The sequence below is a fragment of the Chlamydotis macqueenii genome, chromosome Z (genome assembly GCF_036417535.1).
Source record: "Chlamydotis macqueenii isolate bChlMac1 chromosome Z, bChlMac1.mat, whole genome shotgun sequence".
Taxonomy (NCBI): Eukaryota; Metazoa; Chordata; class Aves; order Otidiformes; family Otididae; genus Chlamydotis; species Chlamydotis macqueenii.
Window position 1 is genome coordinate 69,848,789 of NC_141593.1, and position 18,365 is coordinate 69,867,153.

The 18,365-nt window shown below is 41.2% G+C and overlaps 1 protein-coding gene across 1 annotated transcript in view; it reads right to left on the reverse strand.

Annotated features, from left to right (window-relative positions):
- Nucleotides 1-447: 447 nt before the first annotated feature.
- MOB3B (MOB kinase activator 3B) overlaps nt 448-18,365 on the reverse strand; it is a 103,669-nt gene continuing 85,751 nt past the window's right edge. Inside the window, exon 5 of the mRNA XM_086770577.1 lies at nt 448-1,753. Coding sequence (XP_086626703.1) covers nt 1,724-1,753 — 30 coding nt within the window. The 3' untranslated portion in view covers nt 448-1,723. The remainder of the gene's footprint in view (nt 1,754-18,365) is intronic.

An 18,365-nucleotide genomic window follows, 5' to 3' on the forward strand; every position in this document is an offset into this window, starting at 1 on the left:
CAGAAATGATCTGTGTGCATATTCCAGTCTCCAAAGAATTAACCTGATTGCAAAGACCACCAAAGGAGGTAGGAACACTTCAGTCCATCCCCTTGAAAGCAAAGCATAATGCTGCTTGCATAATTCTAAAGATGCAGAAAAGCCTCCACCATAGCTACACTGAATATTCACAGACAAAAGCCCTTTGTCCCAGCAAGGACGTGATCACTAACATTTACAAGTCCCATTTCAAGCAAGCAGGCAAGCAAATCAGAATGTACCACAATATGAGCTAGAAAAGGTTTGCTGTTATTCTTTAGTGTCTGCTACCCCTCCATTTCAAATGTTCCAGTCACTGGATACTCTAAGAGATTCGCTTCTGATACTGTCTCAGAGGATGTAAACACATCTAATTCACAAGGGGAAGGCAGCAACAGCATTCAGCACTTACTCAGGAAGGAGTAATTTTTCACAATAACACAAGTGTGCAAAATTCATTAGAAGGCACAGAATATATAGGTGTGTTCCACTTGATTCCCATTTATTCACCTGTATGTCTTTTGCAATCTCTCTGTTAAGTATTGCTTTATTTATTTTTTTTCAAAGAAGAAAGCATCTTGTGAGGGCATATTTGGCATAGAAGACTTCATTTACTGTAACAGATCCTTCCAGGCGGTCCATACATGTATTAGTTAAGTTGGACTGAGTACTGGAAAAAAAATTTGTGTTAGTCCAGTATGGAAAGCAAGCCACACTGCTGCTGGACACTGTTTAGATGGAACAGAGACCTTCACTTAGTCCCTCCTTTATACTACTCATGTTTACTGTATCTTGCTCCCAGTTACTAAAATTGAATTTCTTTTTCCTTGAAAAGATGAAACTTTAAGATGAATGAGAGGGATCCTTTTCCAAAGAGGACAGGAGGATATCAAAGTACATGAAATACTGGTGTATTTCAAAGGGTACGTCTGGAAAATGATGACTATAGCTTCTTTTTTATGTAAAGTAGAGATACTGAGCAGATTTGCTGTCAGAATTCAAAGAAAAGACTTCAACACTGCAGAGCTATATCTGGATTCCTAGTCATGTAATTGAGATCAGAAACTGTCCCATTGTCACCCAATTATAAGTCACAATGAAGCACAAACTGCCTGATCAGCTGAAGGACATGGCTATGTTCCTGGAAACACAAGGCTCACTGGCATTTGGGAACGGTGGCCAAGCCTTGGGTGGCCTGGTGAGGGGTGGGAGGCATTAAAGGATAAAAGTCTTCTGTGATTCCAGACCGTCTTAATATTCTTCTGCACTTAGCAAACAAAGGACATACCAAGAAACAAAAGAAAAAGGAAACAACATTGCAGCTAACAATACGGCTTCGTTTCAGAACAACTAATGTGGAGGTCAGCCCATGGATCTGAATTTCAGTAAAGCTTCAGCAGCAGGAGCACAGTCTGTCATTGTTCATGGCTGAAGAGGTTCTTCTTCCTAATGAAGGAGCTAGAACTAATATGAAGTGGATTCTTCTTTTTCTCAATAATTCACGTCGCTCAGAAGAGGTTCTTAGCAGCATATTCAGGGTTAAGAACACCGACAGCAGTGGGAAGCATTTGTGAAAGTAACTGTGGTTCCCAGCTTTCCTGCTTCCATAGATTAATAAGCAGGCTCAGTCCATGAGGGCTATCATGTTCTTGAACTCCGCAGTAAGAATGAAACTGGATTTTGCTTTTCTTCAGCAGGTAACTTTTTAGTGACACATCCTGGTTGTCATCTCTTTCTGCAAGACAAGAAGGGGAGATTAAAAAGCAAATGCCATTTTTTTTTGTAAAGTCTGCACGCATCTCTTCCCAATTAACATATCTGCATCTCTGCAAATTCGTGTGGTTTTATATGCTACCACGGTTCTGCTCCCCTCTGGCACTTTCAAGGACAAGGAACATAACTGGCAACTAGCATGCAGAATTTTGTCATTTTTAACCGCTTTAATACTCTACCAATTCCCTCGCAATGTCAGGTAAATGGTACTGCACCCCACAAAAAAAAAAAAGAAATAAATCACTTGCAAAAGCAGGAAACCTTTTGTCTTAATGTAAGAAAAAGGATTCCAACCGTTGTCATTGAACCTGCAGCCAACAGGAAACATTGAGATACATTCTCTGCCTAGTTATTTCTGCCTACACATGGACACAAAGGGCACTTGGACACAAATCTTCTTAAAGACTTGACCGGAGCTGTGGTATTTGTCTTTAGGATGGGGTCTTGGAACGTTCACAGACTGCATTAGGCACTGGGGTTTGGGATCCACAGAGGATTTTATTTGATCTGATTTACAGGCACTCTGATGTAAACCCTGTGGTAACCTGCTGCCCCATTCTGTAGAACTCCTTATATTTTTCAGAAGATTTTCTGGAATGATGTATCACATAGTTTTTTCAACAGCCATCCACACACACAGCATTAATGTGTGTTGTTTGCTGTCAAGGCTGCCACACTTAAGGGTAACCACAGTTGTACAGGTTGTCCCCTTATGTCCTCTTTCATAGTGTCTCCAGATCATGCTGCATTTCCCTTGGAATATCTATTTAGATTTACCAAGTTATCAGAAGTTTCTGAAAATCTTCCTACCTTGCTTGAATTATTTGTTATAATTTATAGCATGATTAATATCTAATGTAAAGGGTTTCCTGACAGTCTTGCAACGCTATCTTGCTCTATTGCTTAACAAATAATTTCTCCACCTAGAATCCTATGCAGAATGGCAGGACATTTTTCCCCTTCCAAAGTTTTAACTAGTTTTCATTTCTTGCAGATTCATAAACGATCTTGCATCACTTGTTATTTTGCTGTCATGCATGCAATAGAATGGGATATTGTCATTTGCAGCTGTTATAAAGACAATGGCAATTAGTACAGTAATTTATACAGTAATGTGTGATCTCCACAGTGATCCATGCAGTTATCTGAACTAGTAGATGCTTTTCCTTTGATTTGTTAAAGGTGACAAAGGTGAATGTTCATGGAAAAATTTGTCCCTCTTTGTTCTTACATTTTTAATGGGGTTTTTTTGGGTGGTTGTTTTGTTTTTCTTTGAAACAGCTACAATCAGACTTATTCCTTCAGAGCAACAAACATGAAATGCAGAACTTAATATAATTCAGCATACTGTTGGACAGCATCCTCCTGTTTTATATATAAGCAGAAACAAAATGCATCTCCCTCTTCTTTCTTTGAGAAATCAGAAAAAGCAACTATGCTAGGAAATACTGAAGAGCAGCATATAATTTACTACCACATCAACGCCATGATAACTAGCTCTGACCAAAGCAGGTTTCTAGAAGCTGCTAAAATCCAGCAGCACTCTGTTTGATCTGAAGCCCTCAGGAAGATCTTCCTGGGGAGGCCAGGGCAGGGCAGGGCAGGGCAGGGGCCACAAGCCCTGATGTGGCTTGACAGTGTGCAGTTTACTAACGGGGCCTGCTGCCATTTCCAGAGCTGGTTTTCCCAGCTGAGGATGCCAGGTGCTGCCCCAGCCGGTCCCCATCAGTCTGCACTCTGAGCTGCTTCTGCAGGCTGGTTGCAGGCTTGTGGTGCTACTGTCCCAAATCTGGGTCCATCACCCGATGTGCAAAAAGCCAATCCACACACTGAATGGAGACAGCACACGCCAAAGCCCCAAACTGCCTGTTATTTATACACAAAGCACTCACATATTCAACTTTCTAATATATATGCATTGTTATTTTATTAAATGATTCATCAGAGTCTCTTTGCCCAGCATGTACATTAGTGTGCATGCTCAGTCCTGTTACTCCGTCTGCTTCTTTTGAGTCAGTGGTGCAATTTGGGTAGAGGGTCTGTGAGTAAGAGGTCGTGGTAACCCCTGCTAGAATTACCTTCCCCCTAGTTTTTTTTTTGGTAGTTTGGCAAACTTAAGCAGTTCTTCACGGGTTGTTGATGCAGTTAGCATTACACTTCTTGCTTTTACACAGGTCAGACAAAGGTACATTGTTTAGATTATAAATGTTTAACCATTTCTATTTACAGAGGGTATCTATCAGTTAACTTGGTTATTAATTGCACTGCAACAGTGCCAGGCTTTTTGCTATGGACCGAGGAGGCACACACACTGTGGAGACTGTTCAGCACCTTCCTCAGCAGAATCTGCTGCAAGTAGAAAGGAGCTAGAACATGCTCAGGAAGGGAGTACTTGTTTTCCAAAGTCTATGTCTTCTTCCCAGATTTTAAATTATTCTTTTATTTCCCTTATTCGAAGATGACTTAGACGCAAATGCTTCTCAAGGCAGTGTTAATCTTTGCATACCCCTATATTTACAGAGGTGCCTGCACATCAGTACTCTACTACCAATAATCATAGCTAATAGGTCTGCGAGGTAGAACACCATCACTTCTTTCTGCAGCTGCTGCTGAACAGCTGTTTGCAGTCAGACAGTAGCACCTTCCCCTGTTAGAAAAGCAGTAAAGTGGGTATGTGGACAGTATGCGAGTCATTGTAAACTTGGCCACCCTCCTTCAGGAGCAGCAGGAAGCAAAGTCCCTCGTGATAGAAAAATAAAATATCATAAGGAGCACATTCAACATGCAAAATGCATCTCCAATCTGATCTTAAAGAAAAAAATACCATCAGAGGCAAGAGTTTAGACATGGATAAATGTGTTCAGGCAAAGGAAAGAGTAGGAGCCTAGATAATCTATGCTTAAGATGTAAAATAGAGGGCTTTCAACCAGTTTGCCATGTGAGTTTCTGAAATGTTTCAGCTATGTGCAGTTGGGAGTGTTTCACTGCTCAAGAGCTATGAAGTGTGAACTTACCACAGGAATATGCCATTCCTAACTTTTCTGCCAAAGCAGAATTTATTTTTTTATATTCATATACAAATTGTCCCCAAGTCTCTCCCTTCCTTCATTTCTGGATTTTTTTTTTTTTGTTATATGGTTATATTTCATGGTTCCTTACATCCACTGTCTTTCCTCTAAATCCTATTACCCCACCTTGTCAGGAGAATGTTGCTGCAAATGGCTCTGCAGTTTTTTCCCTGCTTCTACTTAACAGGCCTTCTCTTCAAACACCTGCTTGGCTTTGGTTTTGGAAATGCTCACCCAAGTTGTAAAGTCAGAAAAATGTTAAAACTTACAAAACATCATCACCTCTGATGCATAGAAACTTTTTCGGTATTGACCTGTATTGTTACTGGTAAATGAAGGACAAAGAAGTACAGACACGTGGTCACATTGCACTCCTCCATTTTCTATTGATTTCAGCCGATGACAATAAACTACATGTGCTTTTGTTAAAAAAACCTTACAACATGATCCTTGTAAGAGTGAATTGGCATATGCTTTGTGAGTATGACCTACTTCCAGTTGTTTCTTTTTTACCATAGGGAGGAAAAATAAACAGGAAATGGTTTTTCAAAGAGACAGATATAATCATGAAGCTAGCAAAGAAAAAGCTTCACTCAAAATGCTGGTGAGAATAAGAGGAAAGGTCATATCCACAGCATCCCACCTCAGCCGGGCGGCAGCAGGAGGCATGTGTGTACTGCCGAGCCTACTGCTGAGCCTTTCGTAGAGCAAACTGCTCCTCCTACTTGCCAAATTCTCCTTCTGAGATACTTGCCTTTAAAAACTGATCACCCAGTTTTCACAGAGCCAGCTGGAAAATCTCCCACTGATTCTAATGGGCATCAAGGAACCTAGCACACTTAACCCCACTTAACTCAGTAGATAAGTTCTCCTCAAACCTCATCAGAGATCTGGCTCCTTTGATACTCTGGAGGTGCACAGCCATGAGGTGAGCATGGCCTTTAATACAAACTCAAATCTGAGGCTTCTTCAGCGTTTCACGAGTCTTCTTGGTTTTCTGCTTCTCTGAAACTTTACTGTTCATTTTAATTTGAGAAAGGTGTAGAGGTATGTTCTTGACTAATAACTATCACTTAAAAGTATGTAAGATTACTTCCCAAACATGGGAAATGACAACTAGCTGTTGACTGACTCTTCTAAGGCAGGAAGACTAGAAACGCTGACTTTTTGGCCGAAGGTATTACAATACCCAGCCCCAGCTGGATATTAAATGAAATACACAGGCTAGACAGACAAGTTAGAGAATCAGACATGGAGACATAGACAAGCACCCACAAAAATTTTTAGAGATATTTAAAACTTCCAAAGTCATTCTGTGCTGACTAAACACCAAAAATACCATTAACAGAAACTCTCCTTACAGAGCTTCTGATAACAGATGTGCTTCCTCTTGAAAATTAATTGCAAGACATTCCAGAGCATTATTCTGTATCGCTGCATTTGGACTTTTTTCTGCTTTCAATTTTGGACTACATAATTAAATTTAAAAAATGAAGGCAGAAATAAATGCTGTTTTTCAAAGCCAAAATATAAAAGAGAAAATAAAATCTGAACCCTATCTGTGTGTTAAGTACATCTACAGACCAGTCACTGAGGCGAATTTAACAGAACTAACTTCTAAGTAACATAAAGAGAAATATTTGCTATTCTTGTCAAGTCCCTAACATACTTCCTCACTTGCTGGAGTTAATGATAACAAGCCACTCTGTAAGCACCAGAAGTCTCTCTAGTTTGTTAGTATTTGTGATTTCACGGAAGGACGCATTCCTCAATGTTTTTCAAGGAGAACCAACATGATTTCCCATAAGAAAGGAAAAAAGGAACATACAGTCTTAAAAGGGTAATCAATCTTTAGCTCTGATAAAGGGGAGAGGACCCCTCCCTACTGCTCTAAGATGCATGTCAGATACATTCAGCACATAAATCTATACCTAACTATTTTAATTTTCACTCCTCATTTCACCTTTAGATAAAGCAGAAAAAGAATGGAAATAATCCGACATCTTACACCATGCATGAGTAGCTGAAGAAATGTCTTCAACGGGACAAACCTACCTATGGGGAGATGTTGATTAAATCTGAATGGGTTACAAGAAGAATGAGTTCCCCAGTAAAGAATCACGTTCTTCTATGAAAATGGTTTTTCTAAGCTTGCATGAGTCAAATATGGAATTGGCAAAACATAAGGCGTAAAAACCAGACATCACCTTCGTACCAGTTTTAATGGAAGTAAGGGGTCTGCAGTCTGTCTTGTGCAAAAGCTGACGAGAAAGAGGGTGAAGTGACATAAGTAAATAGTATAAATAACAGTATTCTAAAAGAACATTGGAAAAATTAATAAATGCAATAACCACCTTCACTAAAACAAGGGCTGCTTTAAAGAGTCGAATCCTCATTCAGTGCCTGTGTCCCATCCTTACTTCCAGTTTCCCAAACTGCAGCCGAGCAGTGCTTGCCATTTCCCCTCCTCACCTCCTCCTATTGCCAGCTGACAAGCCTAAGGGGCTGTGAACTGGCTCCACGGGTATATCACTGAGCCTCTGCATATATATGGGGTTCCCCTTGGATGTGGCTTGCTCTTCTGTCTGTGACCATAGGGTGGAGAAAGGCATGTCCCAGTGCTGCTTGTGTCTGCTCCAGCAGAGCTTTCTAATCATGAACCACAGATCAGAAGTGTCCAAATCAGAATGAGAACCGCAGAATAAATAGATGAAGAAGAAAAAGGTTTAAAAAAAACATTTTAAACACTGTCCTTCAAAGCACAAATGACTATAACTTGTGTGACTTTTTTTTTTGTTGTTGTTTTCTTCACAAAGATTTCAACAATTGACAAATAATCATCATGTGGACAAAGGTCTTTGTATCCCGGACAGAAAAGAGGCTGTTTATTATGGAATAGCACAGATCATGCGGCCTAAGATCCACTGCTGCACAACTAATCTATATTCAGACAGCTAATTGACCAGGATAGGAAGGCTGAAGCCAGATTTGTAACAGTTAAGTAATTTGCAAAACTCCTTTTTCTGGCATTTTTAGCTAGAGCCATGCTTTGAATCTTCATTTAGAAATTATTTTCTCTGAAGTTACTAACAAAAATTCCTTCTACTTCCTTAGTTGCCCCTGTCTCTGTGCACTGACAGAAAAAAAGGACAGACTGGTAATTGCTATCCAGTGGGCATATTGATCATTTGGGTATTTCCTTTGTTAGGTTTCAGGATCTCTTCCACTTGAATGAGTCTCAATTATCATTATGCACAGGACTAAATTAATCTCTCCTACAATCTGTTTGGCTTCAGGGTAGTTACTCTGAAGCTAAGGACGGCCTTGTAATAATCCTAGTTGATTACTGCTGAATTTGTACGGTGATGTTTGCAGGATAAGATAATACTCCTGTCTGCAAATGTAATCCCTTATCACTGATGACAAAGGCATTTTATCAACTGATTGCAAGCAGGAACAGGATCAGGAAATTACACTGTGAAATGCACCTGTCAGTAGGGTTTGATCCAGGTAGATACACAGAACATGCATTTGATGACTGACTTGCTTAATGGCATTGTATTCCAAGGAGGTACTTTCACCTTCTCATGTTTTTGTCTTCTGCAACAGTAAAATGAAAGTCGTTCCGTGGTTGGTTTTAGTGCATCTTATTCTACCAAATGGACTTTAAATGTGCTGCTTTTCACACTGAAACCAAGCAGAGTGAATAGGCAAACAGTAACACTATTAGTGTAAAATTTTACAGAAAATTTATCAGGAGACATGTTAGTTCTCTACAATGAACTACAATTTTGTTGTATACAATAAGTATTTTATGTAAATAATTTTATACACTAACAGATCTATTTAAATGGGATAATAAATGTACATTTCTATTTTTTTTTTTTTTTACAAAACTGCCACATTCACGTGGCACCAGATTTCTCCTTTGGCAATTAGAAAAATTGGGCTTGCTCTTTCTCACTTTTCTCGTTCATGTCTGTTTAGAGAGAATAACAACAGTCCAATTCAACACCCAATAAGACTAATAGAGTCACTCAGCAAGTACTGTTCAAACTATGAAAATACATCTTTTTAGTTAGTTAGAATAGCTTTCCTGAAGCTTGTTCTTAATAATATTTTCACAATTGCCTTCTGATGCCACAATTGTTTCTGGATTAAGTGTTACAGAAAGGAAATCACAGATATTTTTTAACAATTTCAAGTAATTTTGGATTTCTAGGAAATCTCAACTTTCGCTGCTGTTGGTTTTTTTTTAGGCAGTCTTTTATTTATGAAGATTGACAACACTCAATCAGTGGACTGCCTCCTTGTTTCAGTCTAGTAAGGGCAGCTGATCTAAGTTATTCAGAGAAGCACAGGATATATCTAAACTGGGATGATGATATTTTGTTGAAGAGGATGAACACCAGTAGTTCTCTCCATAGTAATAAGAATAGTTGAGATGTTAATGTGGATAGGACAAAAGCATTTCCAAAAGCATTACAAGAACCATGGTAGAGGTGTTCCCATCACATATTTAGCATGGCCGGTGAAAAAGCTTTTTTTCCAGTCTCTACTGGCTGTTAATGTGCCCTCACACAAAGCACAGGCAATCAGCAAGAAGCCCTTTTGCTAATGGGTATAAGAACTAGTGTCAATGGACCCATATACATTATACACGGAAAAGCCTATTTGATTAAACATTTAGCAATTTTGTCACTTTCTGATTGCACATACAGGCTATTCTCCAGGGTTTTCCCTTGATGGGGCATGAACTGCAACTCTGCTTCATATTGGCTACAAGTTACTAAAACAGGCAGAGTAAGGTATCCCACTGTGGTTACTAAGGAGCAATTCTGGTTCTGATTCAGCTCATAATTCAGACACAGGGGCAAGTCCATGTGCAGGAACCTCCCATGTGAGCAGAGCAGAAGAAACACGTATCCATTATAAAGCAAATAGTTTCACATTTCTTTTTTTTATATCACACTTGACCTAGAATGCCCCTGTCATTCTTTGTGGTTTTGCAACCACAATTGCCTTTTTCTACTTTCTTTTTTCTCCTTGTTGCTGTAACCAAGCCAGCTACTCCCCACACATAGTGAGCTAGCACAGAGCACCAACCTATTGACTAGGCAAGAGTCTCAGTAACTCATCAGAAGCCCAAAATGAAAGGCAAAAAGAAGTGCAAAAGTATCAGATGGATGATATTTTGCAGCTAGTTTCTGCTCTTTTAGTGTTTTGCTAAATTTAAAACATTTTGAGGAAAAAGCTTCTTCAGAAGTTTCCTGTTCTTGCTTTAGTCTGGCCTGTTAACTGTAACTCTTTCAATTTTGTATAAATAATCTTTTTGAAGTACTAATGAGGTGCCATTTATTACAAACTGTGAAATGTGGATTAACTTGGAGAAGTTATTTTTATTCAGCAGGCTGTAATTTACATCCATTAGCTGAACTTTAAAACAGGACTTACTACTCGTTACCAGCACCAGGTACCTGCACTTAAGTACCCACAAAAGAGAGACAATTATCTAAAAGTACAAGATGGCAGAATGGTTAATCCAGAGCACCAAAAAGAACCACTCCAAAACCTCTGACAAGTTGATAATATATACAAAATTGTCAGTAGGAAAGTCCTTCTGCCCTCCTGTTCTCAATGCCTGGGTTCAGTGCAAGTAAAGCAGCTAATATGATAAAAATAGTCACTAAAAACATGCATGCCAGAAATTATTTGCTCTGGCACTGCAGTGCATCTTATGACTCTGCTTTCTTTGTGCATCAAAGTTGAGAATCCTATTTTTCAGCAATCTTAACTGCTAGAGTTCTCATTTGCCCACTTCTTGCAGGAAATGGAGGAGATGGAAAAGATGGCATTTTCTTGCTTTCTTGTTCAGTTAGTGATCAGATTCATTTGTTGAGAAATTCTCATCATTTATACAATGTAAAAGAAATCCTGTTGGATATTATTACCATTATCTTGTTGAAGTGGAAAAACTGGACTGGGGGCAGGGAATGTTTAGTTTCTTGTTTTTCCCTTTTTTTTAAAAAAAAAAAAAAGAAGAAGAAAAAATATTACTGCTAGTTAGCAGCAGTGACCAGCCTTGCCTAACTGGGAGCTCTTTTTTACTAAAGCAAACAACCGTGGGGGGAAGAAAGAAAATTATACCTACTTTAAAATTGTCTCAACGAGTATTTATCTAATTTTGGATAATACCCAAACCAGTACTAAGTCATTCTACCACTTTGTCATCAGTAACACAATTTAAAGCAACTATAAGCAACAACCTTGTAGGAAAACTGAATTACTAGATAAATTCATATTGTGAATTGTACTTGTGAACACACAAGTACCTGAATTTTGAACAGTTTTAGAATAGCTGTATGCCTACACTACATGCTTAAAGGGAGCCACTGAACACACACACACTGTTAAACAACCTCTGACTCAGTTATCTGTATGTACACACATACTGAGTATTAGCTCTGCATCTACTGGCCCATGTAACGGTTGGACACAGTTTTCTAGAAGGCACATGATAAATATTTAGCAAGTGAATTTTGCATTAAGAGAGGCTGATAGTCAATTCCATCTAGTAGAGGTCATGGTGTGCTATTTTGTGGGAGGACACACAAAATCACATCAGAGCAGTGATGGGAAAGCTAGATGCCAGCTTCTCCAGAAGGAGCTATTTGGGTTGGGCTCGTCTGTTCTCACCAGTGTGGCGGGAGGTTGCCAGCTCTCCCTGTGAATGCTCCAACGTCAAGGCATGAGGAAAGCATAAAGAAAAGCTTTTCATACAGAAGTTTCACTGATAGATTTTTGGGTCAGAATCTGTTGACAATAGATGAATTAGTGAATGATCAGCTATCATTCTGGAGCATGAGCAGCATCTATGGCTCTGAACAAGACTAAACCTTTTATGTTCCCTGCCTAAAGCTTAAGACATCCAGACAGCACACCGAACACATTGGGAAGTCTAGAAAGACAAAAAGCCAGAGATATCTTGAAAACAATGTGTTAATATTATTGTTGTCTTGCTTCTTTTAAGTGTTATAATACAAGACACTTCTGAAGGACCTGAAGGGCTGTCCTTTGATGGCAATGAGCAGCAACATAAAAACAGAATTGAAGAGCTATAAAGAATAGTGATAATAAGAACACAATGACTTCAATGAAATTAGTTCTGCTCTACTTTTGAGCTCAAACTGTCCTCTGCTGACTGGCAAATAATTTATATTTCACAGACTATTGATTCATGGGTACTACCACTGCTTTCACAAAGACTGTAAATGGACATGTGGAGAAAACAGACTGGAAAAGTGCAAATTCTGATTTTCAATATAAACAAAAAAAAATTAGCTAAGCAGACAAAACAATAATTTGGAAAAATCAAGTGAATTAAGAAAAGTATGCTTTTATTTTAAAATATATGCTTGAAAAATTCGTCTGCAGAAGCGGTGTCATTTAATCATCCTATTTAACTCAGCTGTGTTTCATCTGAGTGTACCCTCGTCAAAATGCCAATACTTTGCCATGTTTTGTTAAGCCTGCTACTGCTGATTTTTCCATTGTGAGTGCTGGATGGGGCTAGTGCCAGATGGGCTATGTTTTCAGTATTTCTGCTATGTCTATGGCATTTCTAGCAAAGAATAGCCTGATGAGTAAATGTTTTCTGTGGCATAGACAAAGATGCAGCAAAGCTGCTAATTATTTTGTGAAAAGATGTACTGTTTGTAGTAAATTGGATGTGTTACAGCAGCTACCCGGGCCTCATGCACAGTAGTGACAGAGTTGGGGGACTGATATTTATGCCTTGCTTTAGCCCTGGCAAAGCAAAAAGCATAAAAGGGAAACTTTAAATATTCACCTGAGCACCGTCTGCCTACGGTACTTTTAATTAGCTCATCCTGAAACAGACAGGGTGCTTGGAAAAACTCATGTGAAAACAGAGACTTCTTGATTTGATATCCTGACTTCTGTGTGATCCCCTAAACACCTGGCAGGACTAGCACTAGCAATTGCTGCAAGCCCAATCTCCCACGTCAAGGCAGGGACACTCACTCTTCCACCACATAGCGAAGGACTTCACTTTTGGCTGTGTTTGTTGCTGTCAGACATGCAGGCTGCCACAAAAGTGACAGTTGCACCACCACATTTCCCCCAGCTCCATTTTTCCATCCTCTGTCTTGTGCCAATATTAGGCTGTGTGTAACTGCTCAGGAACGTGTCCCGGTAAAAATTCCAGCTGTTCAAGGAGGTAGTCAATAGGACCCCCTGGGAAACTGCCCTCAGGCACAAAGAAGCAGAACAGAGCTGGCAGATCTTTAAGGGTGCTTTCCATGGAGTGCAAGAGCTCTTGATCCCCCGTTATAAGAAGTCAGGAAAGGAAGGCAAGCATTGATGAGTCAAGACCTGCTGGTCAAACCAAAGGGCAAGAAGGAAATGCACAGGCAGTGGAAGCAGGGACAGGCATCCTGGGAAGAGTATAAGGAAGTTGCCCCGTTGTGTAGGGATGGGGTCAGGAAGGCCAAGGTGTGGCTGGAGCTGAACTTGGCAGGGGACACGAAGAATAATAAGAAGAGCTTCTATAGATATGTTAGCCAGAAAAGGAAGGTCAAAGAAATCACATCCCCCTGATAAACATGACTGACAAACTGGTAACAACAGATGAGGAGAAGGCTGAGGTACTCAAAACTTTTCCCGTCAATATTTCTTTCCACACCTCTCTAGTGGATGGACTGCAAAGTAGGGACTGGGGGAGCAAAGTCCCTCCCACTGTAAGAGAAAATTGGATTTGAGACCACCTGAGGAACCTGAGCATAAATAAGTCTATGGGACCTGATGAGATGCATCCCAGAGTCCTGAGGGAACTGGCTGATGTAGTTGCCAACCCCATGATACTTGAAAAGTCATGGTAGTCAGATGATGTCCCCAGTGATTGGAAGAAGGGAAACATTGCACTCATTTTTTAAAAAAAAAGTAGAAAGGAGGACCCTGGGAACTAACTGACCTGTCAGCCTCACCTCTGTGCCCAGGAAGATCATGGAACACAGCCTTCTGGAAGCTATGCCAAAGCACATGGAAAATGTGATTTGAGACAGCCAGCATGGCTTCACCAAGGGCAAGTCTTGCCTGACCAACCTAGTGGCCTTCTATGTCACTGCTATGACAGTGTGATTACATCAATGGACATGGGAAAAGTCACAGATGTCACCTATCTGAACTTCTGTAAGGCCTTTGACATTATTCCTCAAAAAATCCTTCACTCTAAATTGGAGAGATATGGATTTGATTGATTATTTGCTGAATAAAGACAGGATGGATGGTCGCATCCAGAGGGTAGTGTGGTCAACGTCTCAATTTCTGAATGGAGATCAGTGATGAGTAGTGTCCCTCTTAGTGACATAGATAGTGGGATTGAGCATACCCTTAGCAAGTCTGCAGATGACACCAAGCTGAGTGGTGCAGTTGACATGCCTGAGGGATGGGATGCCATCCAGAGGGACCTGGATAAGCTTGAGAAGTGGGCCAATGTGAACCTCACGAGGTTCAACAAGGCCAAGTGCAAGGTCCTGCACCTGTATTGGGGCAGTCCCTGGCATCCACACAGGCTGGATGATGAAAGGATTGAGAGCAGCCCTGAGGAGAAGGACTTGGGAGCGCTTGTGGATGAAAAGCTCAATATGAGCCAGCTGGCAATGTGCGCTCACAGCCTCAAAAGCCAACCGTATGCTGGGCTACATCAGAAGCAGTGTGGTCAGCAGGTCGAGGGAGGTGATTCTCCCATTCTACTCTGCTCTCATAAGATGCCACCTGGAGTACGGCATCCAGCTCTGGAGTCCTCAGTACAGGAAAGACATAGACCTGTTGGGGCTGGTCCAGAGGAGGGCCACAAAAATAATGAGATGGATGGAACACCTCTCCTACAAAGAAAGGCTGAGAGAGTTGGAGTTTTTCAGCCTAGATAACAGAAGGTTCCAGGGAGATCTTCTTGTGGCCTTTCAAATACCTAAAGGGGGCTTATAAGAAAGATGAGGACAGACCTTTAGTAGGTATGTTGCAACAGGACAAAGGGTAATGGTTTTAAACTAAAAGAGGGTAGATTCAGATTAGATATAAAGAAGAAATTTCTTACAGTGAGAGTGGTGGAACACTGGCACAGGTTGCCCAGAGAGGTTGCAGATGCCCTATCCCTGGAAACATTCAAGGTCAGGTGGATGAGGCTCTGAGCAATCTGATCCAGTTACATCCTTGCAGGGGGGCTGGACTAGATGATCTTTAAAGGTCCCTTCTAACTCAAACCATTCTATGATTCTATGAAAACCACCAGTTTTGGCTCAGCTGATCCATCCCTGGACCTAACTATTGTAACACAAAGGCTAGCTCTGACACAAGGAAGGAGAGAGGACTATCCAGTGAGTGGTGATAGGAAGGGTACGATCCCCATTTCCAATTTCAGACTGCATTACTCTCGGCTTAAAATGATTGTGGAAACATACCTTAAGTGATATTTTTTTTAAATAGATTATGGAAGATATTGGCTGAAAGGCTTGGAGATGGAAATACTGTCTTTCAGAAATAATGCCACACATATGGCAGCACCTCTGACTTCCTGGCTGTAAGTACAAAAATAACTTTTTCTTTCCCCTTGTAGTACTCTGTTGTTCTCCTAACTGTGTCTACAAACTTGGCAATTAATATATCCATGAGGTGCAGAGCACAAAGCACTCTACAGCAGTGCACAAAGCAGCATATTGTGTCATACTAGGGCTGGTAGAAAAACAGCACATGAACATACCACCTGCGCTGTGGGGCTACATTTTTCTCTGAATTTTACAGCAAGATCTGGAATAACTCCACTGACAGAAAAGAAAGTGCCTCAGATTCATGTCAGTGTTATCAGGGCATCAGTGTAGCTCTTAGTCATAAAATAGAGGAAGGTAGAGTTATGGTCATTACATAAACCTCAACATGTAATTTCCTGAACATATTTAACTTTGAAATCTTCTGTCACCCAGATCATAACAGGTTTTTGCAAATAATACATAATACTGCTTCCTAGTGGGAAAAAAGAGAGAGAAAAAAAAAAAAGGAAAAAAAAAAACCAAAAAACTGAACAGATTTTAATGATGAGGTCAATGTATTAACCACTCATATCTTTATTGAGTAGACTGCCTGGACAAGTAGAAATTACATTCAGAAAGACAGTTTCCTGTCAAGATGGGGAAAAAACCCATTTAGATGGTTACTTTTAAGCAGCTCCAAATATTGCATAAAAATGTTATCAGAAGCAAATCATGCTATAAAGCCAATGGGAGCTTTTACACTGAGAATAATGGAGAATAAGGCAATAAAACCTTACTGTCTTTGCTTATCCTGCAGATTAACTCCATGTCCATGGAGACAACTACCAGCTTCACTATTTTTATACACTCAGCTCCACTGACTGCCACCACTTCCAGCCCCAATGTTATCCACTTGCTACCATGGCTGATTGTCTCTGCATCTAAATGAAATCAGCATTTGAACCATTATCAGAATAGCACACATAAATAATATTCTCTATTCTTCTTCATTCAACTGTAATTATTACTTTCTGATCTCATAAACAGACTTTTGATGAAAAACAACGTCTGAGAAAAAGGTCAAAGTTTTCACAGGATGAGACTTATAAAAAAAAAGGATTTCTGGAAAATGAGCAAAGCAGATGGCTATATTCTGTCTTCTACCTCTGTTCTCAAAGGGAAATTTCACTGCCATAAACAGTTTCCAAAGTTATGTAGGAATCTGCTGGGAATTTGACTGGTTTGCTGTTGGATACCTGGAGTACCAGGGGCACTTAGTGAACAATCCAGACCAAATGGAATTGTTATGTTTGTGAGCAGCAGGCCTCAAGGACATCACTGAAGCCGATTGTGAGAAAGTACTGAAGCTGCCTGTAAGAAAGTACTGAAGCCACCTGTGAGAAAATAATGAGGCCGCCTGTGAGAAAGTAATGAAGCTTCCTGTGAGAAAGTAAATGAAGCAACCTTGAGAAGAAGGAAAACAGCTGGCATACGTGACTGGGGCCTGAACGTGAAGCAGGGTGCAGGTGGAGAGAGCCGTGCGCGTGAACATAGAGACTTAACGAATCGTATTTTAGCTAGGAGCGCGTGCATGATATAGTTAACCAATTAGTAGAGAGCTTGCGCGTGATACGGAATTAGAAGGGCTATATTAACCGGGATGTATCAACAATAAATTGGCATTTGCTTGATCATATTGGTCTTCAGCAGTGTCCGTTACTTCCGCGTCAACAGGTGGCGCCCGAACAGGGACCCTCAGATCGGCGTTGGACATCCCGACGGAACCGAAATAGGAAAAGAAGAGGGAGCAGACGCCGGTCGAAGGCGAGTGCTGCCCCAGCACTCGGGAAGTCGCTATAGCGCAAAAAGGTACAAAAGGTACGGAGGGAATCTTGTCTTGGCCAGGCGAGCGGCCAGGGAGGAGATGGGGTCCACACTGACCAAAGAGGAGTCAGCAGTGGTTAAGCTCCTCCAACATATGCTCTCTATGAGAGGACTGAGTTATGACTCGGCCGTCCTAGAAGCTTTGCTGCAGTGGGCAAAGAAAAGGGAATTAATTCCCACAGTTGATGATGCTTTTGAACTCCCGACATGGGAAAATATAGGAAAAGAACTGTGGGATGAAATAAGTAAAGGATCAAAGGAGGCGAGCAAACTCTCCACCGTGTGGAGGCTAATTAATGAAACATTGATAAGCATGAAAGCCGAACGTTCAGTCGTCGCGTCTGCTTTCGCAGCCTTAACTCCAGCCGGCGGGTCCACCTCCGCTACCAGCATGCTGTTCTCAGGTTTAACGAGCCCTGCCGCCGCCCCGGCTCGTGCTGAGGGTGGGGGGGTTCGAGCCCCAGCAAGGACTCCAGGAAATGCAGCCACAGCCCCTATAACTAGAGATATGTGGGCACCAGAGGGAAAAACTGCCAAAGGCTTTTCACCACCATCAGATGTACCACCACCGGGCACCCCGCCACGCTGCGCCAGTGCAGGCTCAGAGTCACGAGCCTTTTCGCCGGCACCAACAGCTCCGGTTTATCCCCCGTTACCACCTTCTTCCCTGCCACCACGGCGTGAGGAAGAGGGGGATGAACATTCATCCGGCTTGAAGGATACACAGCTGCAAGAGACGCTAAAAAGGCTGGAAGCCCTAGAGGTTCGCCTAGAAGCGTCACTGGGAAACTTGTCAACTCCTTCGCCTGTGCCACATCGAGACCTGCCAGCGTCCAACCTATTCGTTCCAAACGGACCATCGGGTGAGATCAGTCGTTTTGCACCTTTGCAAGGGATGCCGGCGGGAGGGGCCGGGGATTTGAATCCGATAGCGCGGTGGAAAGAGGTGATTTGAGATGTCGTGATAGAAGGACAGCCTTTGCCCATGGCATTTCCAGTTGTGACTGATAATACTGGGAAAAGTGTGTTGAAAACATTAGACTGGAAAATATTGAAGGAAACCAAAAGTGCAGTT